The sequence below is a fragment of the Chiloscyllium plagiosum genome, unplaced genomic scaffold (genome assembly GCF_037043375.1).
Source record: "Chiloscyllium plagiosum isolate Xiang-an unplaced genomic scaffold, Cpla_swu_hap1 HiC_scaffold_23, whole genome shotgun sequence".
Lineage (NCBI taxonomy): Eukaryota > Metazoa > Chordata > Chondrichthyes > Orectolobiformes > Hemiscylliidae > Chiloscyllium > Chiloscyllium plagiosum.
The window spans coordinates 31864023-31883504 of record NW_028270161.1 but is presented as its reverse complement, the minus strand read 5'-3'; the positions used below and the strand labels follow the sequence as shown (position 1 = coordinate 31883504).

Here is a 19482-nt window from a genome sequence, read left to right as displayed (position 1 = left end):
TCCTCATTTCTAGCCAGTGATTTTGTTGTTTGAATTTGTCCTGCTAATTTTTGTTTTACATAGTAAGTTAGGAGGTGATGATTCTCAGAGCTCATAAGTTTAAGTTGCTATTTGAACAGGATATCATAGCACTGCTTGTGGAATTATGCCTTCTAAAAGTATGTAATCTTTTTATTTCTATGGGTTGTTGGTTAAGTGAGTTTTTTAAAGTAAGATTTTGTATTTCTAATTTGGGTTTATTCACTATTTTCTCCCTTATTACCATCAGGGTATGATAGTATATTAGTTAAAATAGATCCTATCTACAAACCATTGAGGGAAAAGCAAATATAAACTTAGTGATCAAGTGTTGATAGCAACTCTGTAAATGTCTATTTCTTTGTTGTATAAAGACAAATAGTGCAAAGTGGTTCATTATTGAATTAGGTGCATATAGGTATAGTAAAATCATATAACAATCATACTTCTCATTTGCTCATTTACTCCTAACCAGGCTTTACGAATAATTTATCAAACACCAAACTTATTCACGTATCTTTAGCAGAACACCAATCCCCGTCACAGACATACGCAGTTAAGGGATAAAGTGAAAATAAAGAATTGTGATTTGTCAGTTCAATGGTTTCACAATGGATAACAGGTCTTCAGAAATTCTTGAATGATGTGTTGTGTTCCAAGCACATCAGAATTCAAGCAAGATACAATCCTAAGTCACCAATTCATGAAAACAACTTTCACAGACCACTGCAGATGTTTACCTGGCTTACAGGTTGGGGTTCTGCCCTCAAAACTTTCAATGATGTTTTTAACTGTATAAAGTGAAGAGAGCAACTAAAACCTTAACTGCAGCTTTCATGCCGCACTGCCTTCTGCCAATAAAAGTCAAAACTAGTTCAGTCTTAAATTTATCTTTTGTTCAATGTTTTTTTTCTTTGACTAGCCATCACCAGCCTCTGTTTAATTGACCCTTTTAATATCTAAACATTTGCTGGTCCTTGAGCATAATACATTTCAGGGCCAAATTGCTTGTGGTGTTCTTAAATAATAATCAACCTGTGGATAACTTCCCACGTCAGTTCCTATAAACAAATGGCTGCTCACCATTCCAACCAAATTTTAGAAATGAAAAGAAAAGCAGTGATGGTCTCACCATTATTTTCTATCTGGTTAGAGTCAATCAATTGTGGATCTGAGGTCATGGGCAGGCTATGCCAGGTAAGGATGGCACATTTCCTCCCTTGATGTACTTTGGTGAATGAGATGGGTTTTTACAACATTTGATGGTGCTGACCAAAACAGATGCTTTGGTCCAACTCATCCATTATGACCAGATATCCTAAATTAATCTAGCCCCATTTGCCAGCACTTGACCCATATCCATCCAAACACTTCCTATTAATCTACCCACCCAGATGCCTTTTAAATGTTGTAATTGTACCAGTCTCCAATACTTCCTCTGGCAGCTCGTTCCATGCACGCACCATATTTTGCATGAAAATGCCCCTTAGGTCCCTTTTAAATCTTTCATCTCACACACATGGTTGCCATGAATCTAGCTTTTTATTGTTTTTAGTTTCAACTTTCACCAATAGACATGGTAGTGTTGACTCAAAGAAACTCTCAGACCACACAAAAATTTCAATATTAAAACTTACTTTATTTCAATTAAGCCAGTGAGAGACCAATAGTCTATAGTCCAGAGTATCAATCAAGATATCCCTGGAACTAATGAGAGATCTCTGATTTTTAGCAAAAAGGCAACATATTTTATAGCCCTTATACATGTTAAAAATTCATTTTTTTTTTCAGTTCCCCCAATATAATGTTTCCACCTCTAAGTTCCCATAATTAAAATTAGATGATCATATATTTTAGTCTTGTTCTTATAGATCAAAAACAAAGCTATCGATTTAAAATGTTTCTTCATCTTCTTGCGTCAAAGCAGATAAAGCTAAACATTTGCTTTGCCTGGGAAAGCAGAACTACAAAGTTATGCCAAGGGTCTCATATTCCTTATTTAATTTTCATGGTCACTGTGACTTCCACTTTAAACTTGTAAGACAAATTGTTATTGCAAGATGGAGATTTAAAATTAAGGTTTTCAATCGTTGATTCCCTAATACTTTGTCAGTCGGATTCAAACTCATGATAGCCTAGTCCATGACCACACACCACCACCTCTCCATGTTATAAACAAACCATACAATTGAATTAGTATCAATTGATTAGATTATTCAGAGAATTCTCTTCAGTTATAAAAATTGACAAACTTTTTGACTTAAGAACCATTACCCCCAACAAATTAAAAACAATTGCACTTAAGATGGTTTACTCAAAGACGAGGAGCTAATTTTTTTTTAATAGAGGGTGATTCATGTGCAGAATGAACTTTCTGAGGGATTGGTGGATGTCGTTTACAAGACTTAAATAAGTACATGAATTGGAAAGGTTTGGAGAGATATGGGCTGGACGTAGGCAGGCGCTCAAATTTATTTGGGGATTATGTTCGGCATGAACTAGTCTGACTAAGGAGTCTGTTTCCATGCTATGTGAGCAAATTGTCTAACTGAGTATTTTTTCAATGGTGACTGGCCTGCCTCAATGGCTCCTCTGTGTCTCAGAGCGAAGCAGGGATGGCCAACAACTCAGAACAAGGAAGGCAACTGCTTGGGAACCAGTGGAGCCCAGTCAGATTGTCTCGAAGTCTTCTAGAAAAACTTCAATGTCTATCTTTTTAGCTATTTATTTTCCTAATTTATACTTACACTATAATACAAATATATATAGTATAAGTTTTTTTCATTTTCTCTACTTTTGCACCTAAGATGGAGTCGTGTGTTTGTGACATTGTCATTTTCATTGTACTATTCTTTTGTGACTTGAGTACATGTGACAATAATTCTAATTCTGTGAGAAAGTGCAGGTGCTGGAGAGCAGCGTATAAAATTGTGGCGCTGGAAAAGCACAACAGGTCAGGCAGCATCCGAGGAGCAGGAGAGTCGACGTTTCGGGCATAACCCCTTCATTAGGAATGGCCATATCTGAAACGTCGACTCTCCTGCTCCGAGGATGCTGCCTGACCTGCTGTGCTTTTCCAGCGGCACACTTTTTGACTCTTAATTGTAATTCACACAGGTAGAAGAAAAGCCTGCAAAAACACACATCGTAAAAGTTTTGTATATTTTAAATATTGATTTCAAATGTTATTGCTTGCCACGCTGCACAAAAAATTGAATATACTCTGCAAAATACTCCAGTGTAATCGTGCTATACTGTCACATATGCTATCTCTCAAGTCGAAAGGTGTCATCAGTATAGTACAATACAGTACAGTATAGCGCATACAGTAGTAGATAATATATGGCACTATTTTGAAGTGAGTTATTCCCGTGTCCAAATTGTGTCACTTTGCTGTTTGTGGTAGCTTGGAAGTGTGCACATTAGTGGCTGCAACGTTTCAGAACAGTAACCGCACTTGAAAGTACTTCGTTGAAAAGTGCCACATAAATGCATGATTCGGAAATGCCGGTGTTGGACTGGGGTGTACAAAGTTAAAAATCACACAACACCAGGTTATAGTCCAACAGGTTTCATTGGAAGCACGCTAGCTTTCGGAGCGACGCTCCTTCATCAGGTGATTGTGGAGGGCTCGATCGTAACACAGAATTTATAGCAAAAATTTGCAGTGTGATGTAACTGAAATTATACATTGAAGAATTGATTGTCTGTTAAGCCATTCATCTGTTAGAATACAGTGATAGTTTCACTTTTTTCATGTGTAAATCACAAAACCCTTTTTTTTAAAAGTTGCATTCTCGGGTTAGCTGTTAACAATGGTGATAGCTAGACAATGTGTTGAAGGTGTTAGCCCCCTGTGTTCTCTATCTATGACCTGATGTTTAGATTGATTCCAATGTAAAAAGTGAAATAACAGAGTTTTACATAAATTCATGCAGTTTTTGAGCTCAGAGTTCGACATGAATCTATGTGGTTTTTGAGCAAAGTGCAATGTAACTTTGTACCAAAAAAAATCACCACACACAATATATATGTGTGCATGTGGGTCTTTGTCTGTCTGTCTGGGATGGGGGTTGTGAGTGTGAGAAAGTGTGTGTGTGTGGTGAGTGCAGAGTGTCAATTAAACCTGTTGGACTATAACCTGGTGTTGTGTGATTTTTTAACCACATAAATGCAAGCTTTCCTCCTCCTTCTCCCCTTCCCCCCACCTTGACTGAGTGGGAAACCTCAGCGAGAGGATTGTTTCTTTGGGAAGCGTGGGTTCAGTTGGGCGCAGAGAGCGCCAACTCCATTAATCAGGAACGAAGCGAAAAAAAAACAAATGGCTCAAAACTTCCCCCCAACGTGACGAAGCAGCACACTGATACAGAGCAACAGGGAAGGAGGAGCTGCTCCACCGCTTGGCGAGTTTGTAATAGTGCAGGAGTGAGGTTACCTCGGAAGGGAATGTATCCGGGGTTGTTTCTGATGGCATTAAGCCCAGCCCCGAGGTTACTTTGTTGCTGTGTATGGCAGGGAGTGTAACTCGCTGTCTCACTGTTACTGCTGGCCTTTCCTTTCAGTCTGCACAGCGCGGCAGGGGGCTGACAGTGGCGGCAGCCCAGGCTATGGCTCTGGGGGGCAGCGGCAGAGTGAGCCTGGGGAGCCTGCCTTTCGACAACCTGGCTCTGCGCTCGCTGCCCCTGGACCCGTCCCAGGAGGGCGGCTCCCGCCAGGTACCGGCCGCCTGCTTCTCCAGGGTCCGCCCGGCGCCCGTCCAGCGACCCCGGCTCGTCGCCTGCTCGCTGCCGGCCCTGGGGCTCCTGGGGCTGCAGGGGGACGAGCTGCAGAGCTCGGAGCAGGAGCAGGAGCTGGCCGACTACTTCAGCGGCAACCGGGAGCTGCCGGGCTCCGAGCCCGCCGCCCACTGCTACTGCGGCCACCAGTTCGGCAACTTCGCCGGGCAGCTGGGGGATGGAGCAGCGATGTACCTGGGCGAGGTGGTTAGCAGCCAAGGACAGAGGTGGGAGCTACAGATCAAAGGAGCTGGACCTACCCCTTACTCCAGGTCAGGAACACAAGCCGCCCGCCTGCTTCACAACCTGGAATCGCTCTGAAAGGCCGGCTCTGCTCTCTCTCAGGCCTTTTTACTGACTCTTGGAGGCCTATTGCAAAGATCTATTGGGGCTTGTAGCCCCCAGTGTAAGGAGCGACTCTGAGCTTCACTCAAAACTAAATTCCTTCCTTTTTCTTCCTCCATACCTATTTTCCACTTTTTTAAAAAAAAGTACAATACCAATTTTTTTTAATGCTTTGAATACTTTGTTAATGTTTGTGACACCCTGGTAAAATTTTAACTTCTCCTGGTGAGTAATTATCCTGCCGCATTCCTGATGAAGGGCTTTTGACCGAAAGGTCGATTTTCCTGCTCAGATGCTGCCTGACCTGCTGTGCTTTTCCAGCACCACACTCTTGACTCTAATCTCCAGCATCTGCAGTCCTCCCTTTCGCCTAGTAATTATCCTGTAGTCGAGTTTCTATTCCAGACAAGTGTACAGAGTTTAGGGCACAATGTATTATTCTACCGTTAAACCCTGACCACCCTGCGTTTCTGGGCCTTTAATTTAAAATGCTTGCTTTCCTTGCATTGGCATTACTGCTGCCTGCTCCAGCTCTATTGGGGAAGCCACAGGGGACTACACTGGTCTTTGAGCTAGAAGCTTCAGAGCTTGATGGCTGCCGGGAAGGTGCATTCATATTAATGAACCTAATCCTTCCAACACACACCAATGGGAGGAATTAAGAGCAGGAGTGATTCCAGGTTAACCCTGTTTTGGAAACAAAGTTGGAGCTTCTACCATCACCATCTATAGCTTCAGACTACAACATGCATGTAAAAGTGCACGGTGCAATAGAAATACAGAATCCATGAGTGATGTGTAATACCAAACCTGACAGCCCCTCTTCACCTTTCATCGTGAACGTGTTCTAGATTTTGGCAGAATTGCATCACCTCTCACCCCAGTAACATCACTTGTGTGTCTTCTGATGCCATTATGTTCCACCACCTAGCACTCTGGGATTCTGTGCTGAAGCACTTCAGCCTGTCCACTTCCTCTTCCATGAAAACCCACGGCATTAACTCAACTCTTGAACCAACCTTTAAAACATTGCCATTTGACTTCATTTAATTCGGGTTTTGTCCAGGTATGTTTTGCTTTGTTAAAATGATATATAAATCGTTGGCACACAATGCATTTGTTTAAAGCACAAACATATTATAAATTTGTGTGGCCATATGACACCATAATTACAATTTACATAGTAATTTTGCATTTGAATGTTGTGCAGTTCATTGTATGGATTATGTGCAAATTTATTTTTGACAGGCAATCAGATGGTCGAAAGGTGCTTCGCTCCAGTGTAAGAGAATTTCTTTGTAGTGAGGCCATGTTCCATCTGGGAATTCCAACAACACGAGGGGGAACTTGTGTTACATCAGATTCTAAAGTCGTCAGGGATGTGTTCTATGATGGACATCCAAAATATGAAAAATGCACTGTTGTTCTTCGTATTGCTCCTACATTTTTACGGTAATGGGGATTTTTGTTTTTGGTCTGATACATGTATATTAGAATCTGTCAAATATTAAAGTTTCTCTTGATTCCATAACTACAAGTAAATATATTTTGTTTACTCTTTAAAATCAGATTTGGATCCTTTGAGATCTTTAAGCCTACAGATGAGTATACAGGTAGAAAGGGACCTAGTTGTGGTAGAAATGATATTCGAATTCAAATGCTCGACTATGTCGTTGGGACGTTTTACCCAGAAATTCAGAGTGCGCATTTCCAAAACTCGGTGCTGCGAAATGCTGCTTTCTTCAGAGAGGTAAGAACATCTGAAACAAATAACTGGATGTTCACAAATTGCTTTTTACCACCGTGTATCATACTGCCAATTCGGTGCAAGCTACCGCTATCCAGAGTAGATCTGAATTTTTTTTTTACCCTTTTGTAGGTTTTGTTATTTCTAACTGTATATGAGTATGCACTATAATGCACATTGCAAATTGGAATTAAACGGTTCAGGAATGTTTCAAGTTTGATTGATGGTCTCGTTAGTTAACTGATCTCTCAGCTGGATATCATTATGGGAATGTCTGTGCCTTTGCATTAAGAAGGGCAACATCCATCCAGGTTCCATTCAATATGCGTGATATAAAGGTCAAAGGTTTCTGAAAAGACCAGAAAGAAGGAAAAAAATAACATTTAGGAAAGATAGAACAGTCAGCCCTGAATGTTTGTTTTTATTTCTGGAGGTGATCCAATAATGTAGAATTATGCATGTCATGACAGTTGAGCCTGAAATCTATAACACTACTTTGTCAATTCCAATCATTATTGCGCTAAATGAAAAGATAGCATATAATAATACTTGCCAATAACTAGTGCATTGATAAACCCAAATTCACGCCTCCATTGCAATGAAGATCAATTATTTTGTCTATAGCAGCAGCATCTTTCTATCTTGACAAACGTCTACACATCTAGAACACCACAATACACGTTCAAAATATTTCATACACGTCTTGAATGACCTTGATTCTTCCCTGCAAGTTACTTACTGCCAGGTCCTTCAATTTTATTGTTTTTTAAAGTATTTGTGGCTTCAATACTAATTAAAATTGCTTATATTTAGGATGCAATTATGATTTGAGTTCATCATTTATATCAATATAACATTTTAAATGTGCTAATGTAAAGCAATTAATGTAAACTCAAGGTGTCCCATTGTTACTTTGACCCTTCATTTTACACATGATTATTTCAGTTAAAATTGATTTTGCTAAGTATGAAACATTATTCATAGTGAATGAAAGCGAAAACAAATGTTGTCTTCGTTTGCTTTCCCAAGGTTTATGTTACATCTTGAACACAAACGGAAAATATAATTATGTTCATTGAATTTACAGAACTTGGGTACATTTAAAAATGTATTTATTATGCAACAACATATCTGAAAATCATTTTTATTCATCTAAAAGAGACACTTTTTTTATCAAACCTACAGCTAACCAAGAGGACAGCCAGACTAGTTGCTGAGTGGCAATGTGTTGGATTTTGTCATGGTGTACTAAATACAGACAACATGAGCGTTGTAGGGCTCACCATTGACTATGGTCCATTTGGCTTCATGGACAGGTATCTGGAGTTTGAATGCAACAAATCATTTATAATTTTACAGGGTTAAAACTTTGTCTCAAATAGAGTTGCCAAATAGATATTGTCAACAGACCTGGTAATGGTTCAGTGTTGTACAACGTGTCATGTTGGGGTAGCCCAGTGATTCTGTTGTAACCTTCAGAGGGGTGGTGTGGACTTGATGGGCCAAATGGCCTACATCCACACTGTAGGGGATTTTGTATTAACCTTGGCAATGAGTATTGCATTAGAAAATACTTTATTTTACAGTTCTTATCTTCTGTTTCTGCCTTTGTGCTGCACTGTCAGCTGAGATGAAAATGTTTCTGCTGTGGTCTCTTCTCGGCTGATGTTTGTGCTGTTAGTCAGACAGATTGATGGACATTTCGACACTGTTTACATATCTGTCTTTTTGTCTTTGTTTTGAAAAATCTTTTTCTTCCTTTGTGAATTTCAACATCTTGCGATTCGACACATGCCCACTCTAGACTGCGTCACCAGCTCATCACTTCAAGAATTTTACATAGGACTACAGAAAATACTAAATAGCTATCATTTACTTTGTTCCACTGAATCTGAATTCCTGTTGAGTATGACAATGTTAGGTATTGTATGTACCGGTTTTAGACCTAGTAAAAACGAAAACACTCAGACTTCCTTTGGACTTTCACAAAACTTTTATTAAACCGAGCTGCTCAACCTCTTTTTTTAAGAAAAAGAAAATAGTAGTTGGAGCATATTCACTTTGTAATGTTCATAGTAGCTCCTTATTTAAATGGTACAGTATATTGGAGTATCAATGTACAGTGTTATAGAAGACTGAACATAGGTACTATAACTCAGTCCATGTGTCCAGTACATAAGACAGTCTTCAGAAGCAATTGTGCATTTTCTATGAACAAAATTTCCATCTTCTGCATCAAGTATCTAGGCCTCCAGCCTAACAATTAACCATCTTGTCTTATTGAATTATGGACTATCGAGTGTGGAATTCCCTATGCATTGTTGAACTTCCAACTAATGGTTAGCACCACTCTGACAGGCAGTCATCTCTGATTAAAGCCCGAACATCAACTTAATTGGGCTGCCACAACAAGAAAAAAACACATTGAGATACATTGCAGGATTTTATTTATATTTAATAATCTATTTATCTGTTTTCAAAAAAATTCTCTCGTCAGTTGGACCAGTGCAGTTGTAATTATCAGTTTTGGTTTTGCTGAATTTGTGTGGACAATCATACCATTTCTCAGTAAATATAGCGGAACAGCAAAGAGTGAAAATATTGAAGAACTTGACAGCTAGGTGGAAATATAATTCCCTACCATTTTGTACTCTTATCTCATACTACTGAATGCCCTGTCTGTAACATGTTTATTTAGTACCCCTATTTCTTGGTTATGGACCTAGGGCACAATATTTCCCAAAGTTAGTACAGCTTCAGAGGAAGAAGTTTGTTATGGAGCTGTTTCTGTATTGAGGACATGGTCGAACTGCTAATTTACTATTTCACCTTGGTCTTTACAATAGAAAGTGAGGATTCTATTACAGGATTAGGAAATTGACTCATTGAATCTGTTCTTTTTCTCCATGTGCACCACATAACCTAGTTCAAATTTAGATTAGATTAGATTACTTACAGGGTGGAAACAGGCCCTTCGGCCCAACAAGTCCACACTGACCCGCCGAAGCGCAACCCACCCATACCCCTACCCCTACCCCTACATTTACCCCTTTAACCTAACACTATGGGCAATTTAGCGTGGCCAATTCACCTAACCCTGCACATCTTTGGACTGTGGGAGGAAACTGGAGCACCCGGAGGAAATTATCCTGTTCACTCTCTGCAATTTTTAATACTTTGTCTTAATGGTACTTCAGCAGTGGTATGTGGCAGTGTTGCACATTCTAATTGCATTCTTTTTGAGATCATGTAAAATTTGTATTCATTTGTTGCCATCTAAGTATCATCACTTACATTAAACTTAGTATTGTAAACTTTTATCAGATTGTCTATTGACCTCCTTTGCATTATTGAGAAAACAGTTCTAAGGTTTGTTTTCATAACTTGCTGCTTAGTTGGAGTAACTGAACCCAATTCCTGATAGACATGGGTCCTGTAATTTGACACTAAGTTGACGAGTTCATTCAATGAAGAAGGTAGGTAATAATTTTGGAAACATTGTATATCCTCATGTCAATGTCAACCCCAAGATTTTCAGCATAAAAAGTGTAATTTTACACATACCTTGTGGAAAAGTTGATCCTAGGTTTTCTGTAATCAAAACTCAAAAATTTCAGAACAAATGATTGAAATTTATTGTAGATGTATGGTACAAATGAAAATGAATACAAAAATGGCATACATTTGGTTGTTCAACATTCTTCTTCTCCTCTCTCTTCTCCTCTCTCTTCTCCTCTCTCTTCTCTTCTCTCTCTTCTCCTCTCTCTCTTTTTTTTCTCTCTCTCTCTCGCTCTCGCCCCTCCCTCTCTTATGGGGATTGTTGCAGGGATTTCAACCAGCATCATAACTTGCAATTGAGACAACTGGGTTTTTAAATACTCAACTTATTCCATATTCTGTTTTTACTGTTTCATTTCTTACAAATAAACTGTTTTGTTTAAAACAAAGTGATTGAGCCAGTTGCATCACTCCTAGAATATCCACTGTACACCTGCTTAAAACTACTAGTACAGTTAGGATCCGGGCTATATATCTTGAAATGTTTTGAGGGGGTCTGGCCTGGTCCATAACAATAGGCATTTGTGCATCTATTTAAAACTTTTTATACATGAAGCGTTATTACTTTTCAATGTGCAAGTTACCTTGGTATGTTAATAGTTTAATTTAGTGAAATATTGCACTCTCAGTTTAACATTAAATGCTCCCAACATTTCCTGTGTAACGACCCATTTCTCCTTCCAACCATTAAAGGTTTGATCCAGATTATATATGTAATGGTTCTGATAATAGAGGCCGTTATGCATACAACCGTCAACCTGAAATCTGTAAGTGGAATCTAAGTAAACTGGCTGAGGCTTTGGTTCCTGAGCTGCCCCTGGAGGACAGTCAGTCTATCATAGAAGAGGAATATAACATGGTGTTTGAGCAACACTATCTGCAAAAAATGAGAAAGAAATTGGGACTTCTGCGATGTGAGAAGGCAGAGGATAAAGAATTAGCTTCTGAGCTGTTGCATGTTTTCCAGACAACGGGTTAGTATGAAAGTTGGAAGCTTTCTCTGGTCTTTTTAAGAATTAACTATGCTCTAAGTTTTGGTATAATTTCAAATTTTGAAAGCATTACCACTAAGCCTATATCAAAATCATTCCTTATACACAAAATACTGTACTTGATACTCACTTTTCTCAATCTAAACAATTCTTAATCCAGTCTGTAATTTCAAAACATTATTGCAAACCCATCATTCTATCTTTAATAGTCTCCTACCTTGAAGGAGAACTGCAGAAAAATACAGAAAGGAGGCTTGAAATAATTCAAAACAGAGAGTGAGTGAATACAGAAACAGAATGCTTGGCATTCAGTCATAAGAGCCAGAAATTTCATGTCTTGTTTGTGCCATTGAGAAATCCTCCTCAATCCCTAATGCCACTATATATGATCATATGTAAATTGTCTGGTCTCCTAACTGTAACCAGGTTAATGTAATAATTGGATTTTTTTCACGTTTATTGTGATATTTGCATAGAGAATGAGAATTCAATGAACTAAAACCACACATTCAATGACTTAATTTCTTTCTGTTCAGGTGCCGATTTTACAAACACTTTCCGTTTGTTGAGTGAATTTCCAGTTCCTGGTGTTTCCACCCATTTTACGTTGGAAGAATTTCTTGAGAAGCTGATTGCTCAATGTGCGTCGCTGGAAGAGCTAAAACTGGCTTCCAAACCAAGAATGGATCCACGGTAAGAATATTTAATGCATTATTTAATGGGTGGTGGGTGTTTGGAACGCGTTGCCAGCAGAGGTGGTAGGGGAGGCACGGTAGATTCATTTAAGATGCGTCTGGACAGATTCATGAGTAGATGGGGAGCAGAGGAATACAGATGCTTAGGAATTAACCGACAGGTTTAGACAGTGTATTTGGATTGGCTCAGGCTTGGAGTGCCGAAGGGCCTGTTCCTGGGCTGTAAATTTTCTTTGTTCTATGTTTCAAAAACTAAACTATGAAATGAGCTTTAGATTTCTAGAAGGTTTATTTATAAAATGCTAATTTTAAAAACTCTTCCTATCTTAGTCATAAGTAGTTTGCAGATTAAAGCTATCTTGTGTCCCACAACTAAAGCAGATTCCATGAGTGAGTTTTGATGATGGTGAAGTTGGCAAATTAGTGACTTCATCCAATAGCACCTTTTTATTTTACCGCAGTGAATGAACATATCTTTCATAAGATGAAACAAGCTGCCATGTTTCCCCTCTGCTCGTCCTCCTAACTCATTGCTTTCCCCACCTTGCTACCACTTCGTCACACTCCTGCTGTGTAAGATAAGGTGGATAGGGTGTGGGTGATAAGTGAGTTGGGAAGTAGTTAGGTCACATTGGGAGGGTAGTCTGATTGGGTAGTAATCTGGTCTGGTCAGGTCCAGCCGGGCAGTGGGATCACTCAGGAGTCTGATTGGTGGGGGAGCAGTGTGATTACATTGTTGGGAGGGATTGGTAGTTCTATAGTTACCAAGGTGTTGGTCTAGGTTTTAATCTGTCCAGTGTTTCCTGGTATCTATCGATGTTAGTATTTTGGATCTGTACAGAAACTCCAACCTTAATTCCAAGTTGGGTACTTCGAGATAATTCCAGGGAGCAGGGAAATTACCTATTGCACGTTGAAACTTCCCAGACAATTCCCATCTTGGTCAGAACATCTTTAGTTACATATCCAGTCTCCAACAACCTGGAGACTGAATGCATTAGCCCAGCATTTATTTTGACAGTGGTTTTGTTTAACACGTTTTCATTTAGCTGCTTTTTATTTAGGAATAATACATTGAAGGATTGCTATATTTTTGTTGCCATTTGTCAAGTATGACCTAAGTAATAAAAGCTATTTCATGCAAATGACTTTTCTTGATCTAATAAATAAGTTGCAGAATAGTAGTGAAAGGTGACAGTGAATGATAAATTGCAACACTGAAATATTCTCAATACTTGTATACATTGGAGTATCGGGTTTAAGTGGGCAGCAACTATCCATCGGTGTTCTATCTGCAGTGGTCTGCTGACATTTGTCCACAATTACACAAACGTCCATTTTAGGAGCCTTTGTGACCTATGTTATAACCTCAAAATGTTTTGAAGTTTAAGAATGGTTTTATGTACTATAAATATTAAGTTTTTGCAATTTGCCATACATAAACAGTTTATTAATTCTAATGTATTAATTGTTTTAATTCATTTGTGCCCAGCTAAGTGAAGACTGTAGCAGCCATGTCTCCATTGAAAATAATTCTGGTAATAGTGCACTGCGGTCACTCCCCTGTGGCGTGTTTCATCGGCCTTTTTTATTAGTTATGAGCTAGATTTTATTTATTCAGATTATGACATTACACACTCATCCTGTACAGGCAGCTGTCCATGTTGCTGGCACTGTCCCAGTCCAGCTCGCAGCTCTTTGATTTGCTTGGCAACAAAGAAGAAATTACTAGAGAGTTGAATCGCATAGAACTATTCTCTGAGTTGGAAGAGATGACCAATGAAGAACTACTAAGTAAACACAGGAAAGCATGGACAGACTGGCTACAAAAGTACAGGTTAGAAATTGCAATTTGTGGAAAATAACTTTTATGGATTTCTCCCAACTCTTACTTGAAGACACTACCTAGAATGGCACTAAGCTGCACACTGCAGAATAGTGATTTCTGTTTTTATGTGTTTGATGGAATGATATAGAATACTGCTGTTGGTCTCAAGCGGTTTGGGGAGGAAATTAACTTGGTTGTTGGCTTGTTTCCTATTGAGACACACCGGTGGTAAATTGTTCATTCATTGATTCAGAACACGATTGAATTGTCAGATTCCCTGCTGTTACTCACTAGAGATTAGAGAAAGACCAGTTGGGGAAAGTGCCCAGATCTCTCGGCATCCACAGAACTGAACTCCAGATCAAGTCAGAACTGAAAAGAAAGACGAATATTGAGTATAAAAATACAGCAACTGTATGTATTCCTGCAGATGTATGTTTTGTAAATTCTTGGTGTTGGTGATCTTTTGAGTAAATTATCATTTGTGTCTCATGTATTTGTTATTTGTGTGGTACATTCTGTACAAATAAAAATAAAATATGCTTAATGTTTACCAAGCTCAAAAGATGACACTGAAACAAATTATAAGTTTTTCATTTTGTAATCAGCACAGTGGCCCAGTGCTTTGCACTGCTGCCTGACAGCACCAGGGTCCCAGGTTCGATTCCATCCTCGGGCGACTGTCTGGGTGGAGTTTGCACATTCTCCCCGTGACTGCATGGGTTTGCTCAGGTTTCCTCCCACAGTCCAATGATGTGCAGGTCAGATGAATTGGCCATGGTAAATTGCCCATAGTGTTAGGTGCATTAGTCAGAGGGAAATGGGTCTGGGTGGGTTACTTTTTGGAGGGACAGTGTGGACTGGTTGGGCCAAAGAGCCTGTCTCCACACTGTAGGGAATCTAATCTAATAGAAACTTAAATTCCCATGAATGTTCATTTTTTGTATTTTTTAAAAATTTCTCCTGTTTGTTTGTATAATGTTGAGCATTACAATGAGATATTATTTCCATATTAACACTCCTGTGCTGGTGACAGATGGTCCCCTTTCTGACCAGTTTGAAAGATCAAGATACTGAGTTTGTATTTAAAGAATATTCAGCTTTGGTCTTTGTGTGATGATATGCTTGAAAAAAGTCACATATTTGTTTCCTTTCAGGTCTCGTTTGGAGGATGAAGCAAAAGATGTTGATGTTGCTGACCTAAATACTGAACGTGTGAAGGTGATGAATTCAAACAACCCTAAATTTATTCTGAGAAATTACATTGCACAGAATGCAATCACTGCTGCAGAGAATGGCGATTTCTCAGAGGTGGGTGAATTTATGTGCCACAATTGTGTGTGTGTGTGTGTGTGTGTGTGTGTGTGTGTGTATATATTGGAGGGAGGCAAGTGGAAGTGAGAAAACTCTTTGCAAATGAATGGCTGAGGAAGAATCACATTCTTACTTTAAATTTCTATTAAGACCCATTCGATTTAATTTTAATTAAGTCCCTTTTTCATGAAACACTTAGAATATCTTGCAAGATATTTACAGCTCAGAAGCAAGTCCTTCAGTAAATTCCTCTGGGGACCAAAAACATCATTCATGAAAGATGAATGCTCTGAAATATTAATTATTTCTTGTATTTAAATTTCTGCCTTTTTCATCACTTGCTTACAGGAACAATAAGGATCAATTTGACCTGCCCAAAGGTCATAGACTCCGTGTTCCACTTTATCCTTTATAAGCTTCAATACTTCATTTGCTATGTTACAACAATGATTACATTTCAAAGGTATTTCATGTGCTATAAAGCATATTGAGATATCCTCAACTCTAATGCATAAGTCTTTCTTGAAATTCTAATTGTGGATAATCATGTTACTTTCTTGAAACTTGGAAGGATCCTTTCGGTAGAATATTCCCCTAAAGTTATGTTCCATATTAACTGATTACTCAAATGTTAACACACTTCAGGAAAAAAACATGTTCTGGGTGAGCTTATCTATTACCTTTCGATCTTAAACACTTCAATATAATCAGCTCTAAGTTGCTTTCTTTTTTCAGTTGTCATTGTTGTTATGTACCTTTTGTCCTTCATTAGCGAGATCACCAATCCCCTCATTTGCATTACCTCTAAAGGAAACTTAGAAACCTAGACATAGCAAATAGAAACATGAATAGGCCACCAAGTCCTTCAACTTAGTATCCCATACCTGCTTTCACCCCATTCCCTTTGATCCCTTTAGCCCTAGGAACTATGTCTTATCTCCTCTTTGAAAACATCCAATATTTTGCCCTCAACTGCTTTCTGTGGCAGAGATTTCCACAGCCTCACCACTCTGAGTGAAGAAATTTCTCCTCATCTCAGTCATAAATAGCTTATCCTATATTCTTAGATTGTGACCCCAGGTTCTAGGCTCCCCAGTCATCAGGAACATCTTATTGAATTTACCCTGTCTGGTCCTGTTAAAACTTTGAGGGCTTTTGAGTTCCACTACTCATTCTTCTAAACTCCAATGAATATAATGCAAGTGTTTTCGAACTCCGATTTGTCCATAATACGCAAGATATTAATCGGTACTTTATACAAACCAGGTTGTCCTTCCTGACTCCCCTTCATGCCTTCTAATCGATCTATGATAGCTCCCTTTCTGAGATTCTACAAAGATGCCAAAATCCAAGTTATGCACAGGTAGTCTGCATCTCCCAAACGTTTACTATACAATCTTTTGTCCATCTTTTTAAGTTGTAGTGGAACTCTGAATTCAATTAAAGCTGTTTTTTATACTGATATAATTTTTTTTCCCCCAAAATATGCATTTCCTGCAGCCAGCAATGATTCCAATTAATAACTCACAAATTTGCTAAGGCTTTATATTGGGCTTTCTTTGATTGCATGCTACTTGTGTGTTCAGGAACTGATTCCATTAACTCTCTTTAATAGTCATATTTCTTACCTGATTTCCTTTTAATTTTGTGACTGAGTCAGTCACTGTCTAAGAATCCTGGTCAGACGTGTTGAGATTCCAAAAGATTTTCAGGAAAATGGTCTTTATCTGCTGAGGAATCTCTACGTTTAGATAAGTTGTCATGCTAATGGAAGAAGAATGAAAATATTTGCCGCTGAAAAATATTGTACGCAAACTTTTCTGCAACTACCTCCTTATCCCTCATATAAAAGAATATGTCAAAAGGTTTCTTGAACCTGCATTGACATCTAACAAGACCCTGGCTGATTAGGTTGTGGGCTGAGTTTCACATTCTTTCCCTGCCTCCCCATAAATTGAAACTTTTTAAAAAATCCAAAATATGAGTCCTGTTTGTAGATTACTGGGATCAACACTTTCCATTTTTGTTGGGCTATATTTAAACAGTCACCAACAAATATTCAGACTCTAAGATTGTCTTTCCTTTTGATTTGATTTATATGATGCAAATAAATAATTCTCCCACCTTGCACTTTAGCTGTTACAAACTGTTACTTCGGCTAATTCAGTTGCTAAGTGACAGCAGCACAAAACTCCGATGGATAGCTTAAATTTACTAATCAGACATAGTGATTAGGATTATTGCCATTTTTAAATTGTTCAATAATCTCTATCTTATTCGCTTAGGTTAGACAGGTTCTAAAGCTCTTGGAGCATCCATACAATGAAGAACCCTGTGTGGATAACGTAGTACAAGAAGCACCAGCAGAGGCTACAACAACAACTTGTGGTTCATTAAGCAATGAGAGAATGCCTTACCACAGTAAACCACCTGACTGGGCAAGGAAGCTTTTAGTTACCTGATCTTCATAAACACCTTGTTTGGGCTTCTGCTTAAATGAAGCCAAACCAAGGTAAATGATGAGTGCTATTATTTCCTCACAACAGATGTTATTTGGAGATCTACCTTTGTGAAGAGCAGGACTGAGTATTCTGAGTTCCCTACACCCCATTGTGATATGATGAAATTATGAATTAAGGTTCTAAAACAATAGCTAAATGGTGCAAAAAGAGAAACTGTGCAATTAATTTTGTATAACAGCAAATGCTTGCCTGATTGTTACTTTTACACTTTAAAACATTGTTAAAGAGAGATGTTGGGATTTAGTACTAATTATTGTGGAATTATCTTTACTGCGAGCTAAAGCAACGAAAGTTTAAGGAAGGATACAAAAACAGAAATTGCTGAAAAAGCTCAACAGGTCTGGCAGCATCATTGCAGAGAAATCAAGGTTAACGTTCGAGTGACCCTCTTTAACAAGGGTCACCACACACAAAAATGTCAGCTCTGATTTCTCTTCAGTGGTGCTACTAAACCTTCTGAGCTTTTTCAGTAACTTTTGTTTTTGTTTCTGATTTACAGCTTCTGCAGTTCTTTTGGTTTTTAAGGAAGGGTATACTACTTAAACAACATGCCTAAAAGTGGCAATGCTAATACAGGTAGACCTGCATTATATCCCTTTTATAAAAATAGGTTACTTTAATGATATTAACAGATCATGTCTTGAATGGACAATTTCATTTTGTGCAGCTGGCAGAAAATAGACCATCACTTTTGCTGTGTCTGATGCAGTCTTTAAGTACAAAGGCAGCTGACATATATATTTATACAAAAAAGTGTGACATTATAAAAATAGGTGAACAAGCACAAGTGGTTGACAGTGCATTTGTAAACAAGTGTAGCTTAGTAGTGCTGCTGGTGTAAGTGACATTGACCCACTCAAGTGTATATTGTAAGATTTAGTTTACCACAGGTGAATTGTGGTAAATGGTGAATTTGCAATGGCAACATATTCATGAGAAGGCTGTTTTATTTACTGGAACTGTGCTAGTAGTTTCTTGAAAGTTAGTTCTTAATTTAAAGTAATTCCATGTTAATGTTGTTTCAATAATGAAACAGTGCTCTGATGGATTTTCGGACTATTGATTACCAGGCAGTGGTGCTGCTCTGTGAAGTTTGAAACGTAAGATCTCCAGATAAAATCTGTTAAAATGAATACAAAAATATCAACTCTAATGTATTGAGCTATTTTTGTATGATGTGGAAACTGTTGCACGAAATGTTAACGCACAGTTTAAGCTTTTATTCTTTGAATAATCATTTGCACTACACTTTCTTGAGGAATAATTTTATATATTCATTGTTTTGATCATGTTTTTTAATAGTAAAAAATTGAATGCAAATCTGATGAATTTTAAAATGTATACACATTGGCAGTGTATTCTGTTTCTTGCAATATAATAATAAAGTCATTAAGATGAATGGTAAAAGGAGATGATTTTATATGTTTAGGTGCATCTACACACAATCACCTTTTACATAGCTCTGAACATTCCGAACTGCTGTCCATCCTCAACGAAGTACTTTAGAAGTGTAATCACTGTTGTGACAGAAGAAGAAGCTTCAGCCAATCTGTATTTTCATGGTATTCTTTGACAGATGAATGTTTGTAATGTATTCTTCTGGATACAGCCAAAAAAGAGAGGGGTTATCTCAGCTGAAATATGGCATCTTGGACAATGCAATATTCTCCCGATATTATATTATATTA

General features: G+C 38.3%; 1 protein-coding gene across 1 annotated transcript; it reads left to right on the top strand.

The window, feature by feature from the left end:
• Positions 1–4450: 4450 nt before the first annotated feature.
• Positions 4451–19212, top strand: selenoo1 (selenoprotein O1). The gene is made up of 9 exons (XM_043713751.2): positions 4451–5065; positions 6387–6590; positions 6708–6888; positions 8071–8201; positions 11137–11417; positions 11972–12128; positions 13782–13967; positions 15116–15269; positions 17558–19212. The coding sequence occupies exons 1-9, from the start codon at positions 4527–4529 to the stop codon at positions 17741–17743; spliced, it is 2019 nt and encodes a 672-aa protein (XP_043569686.1). The 5' UTR covers positions 4451–4526; the 3' UTR covers positions 17744–19212.
• Positions 19213–19482: the final 270 nt, after the last annotated feature.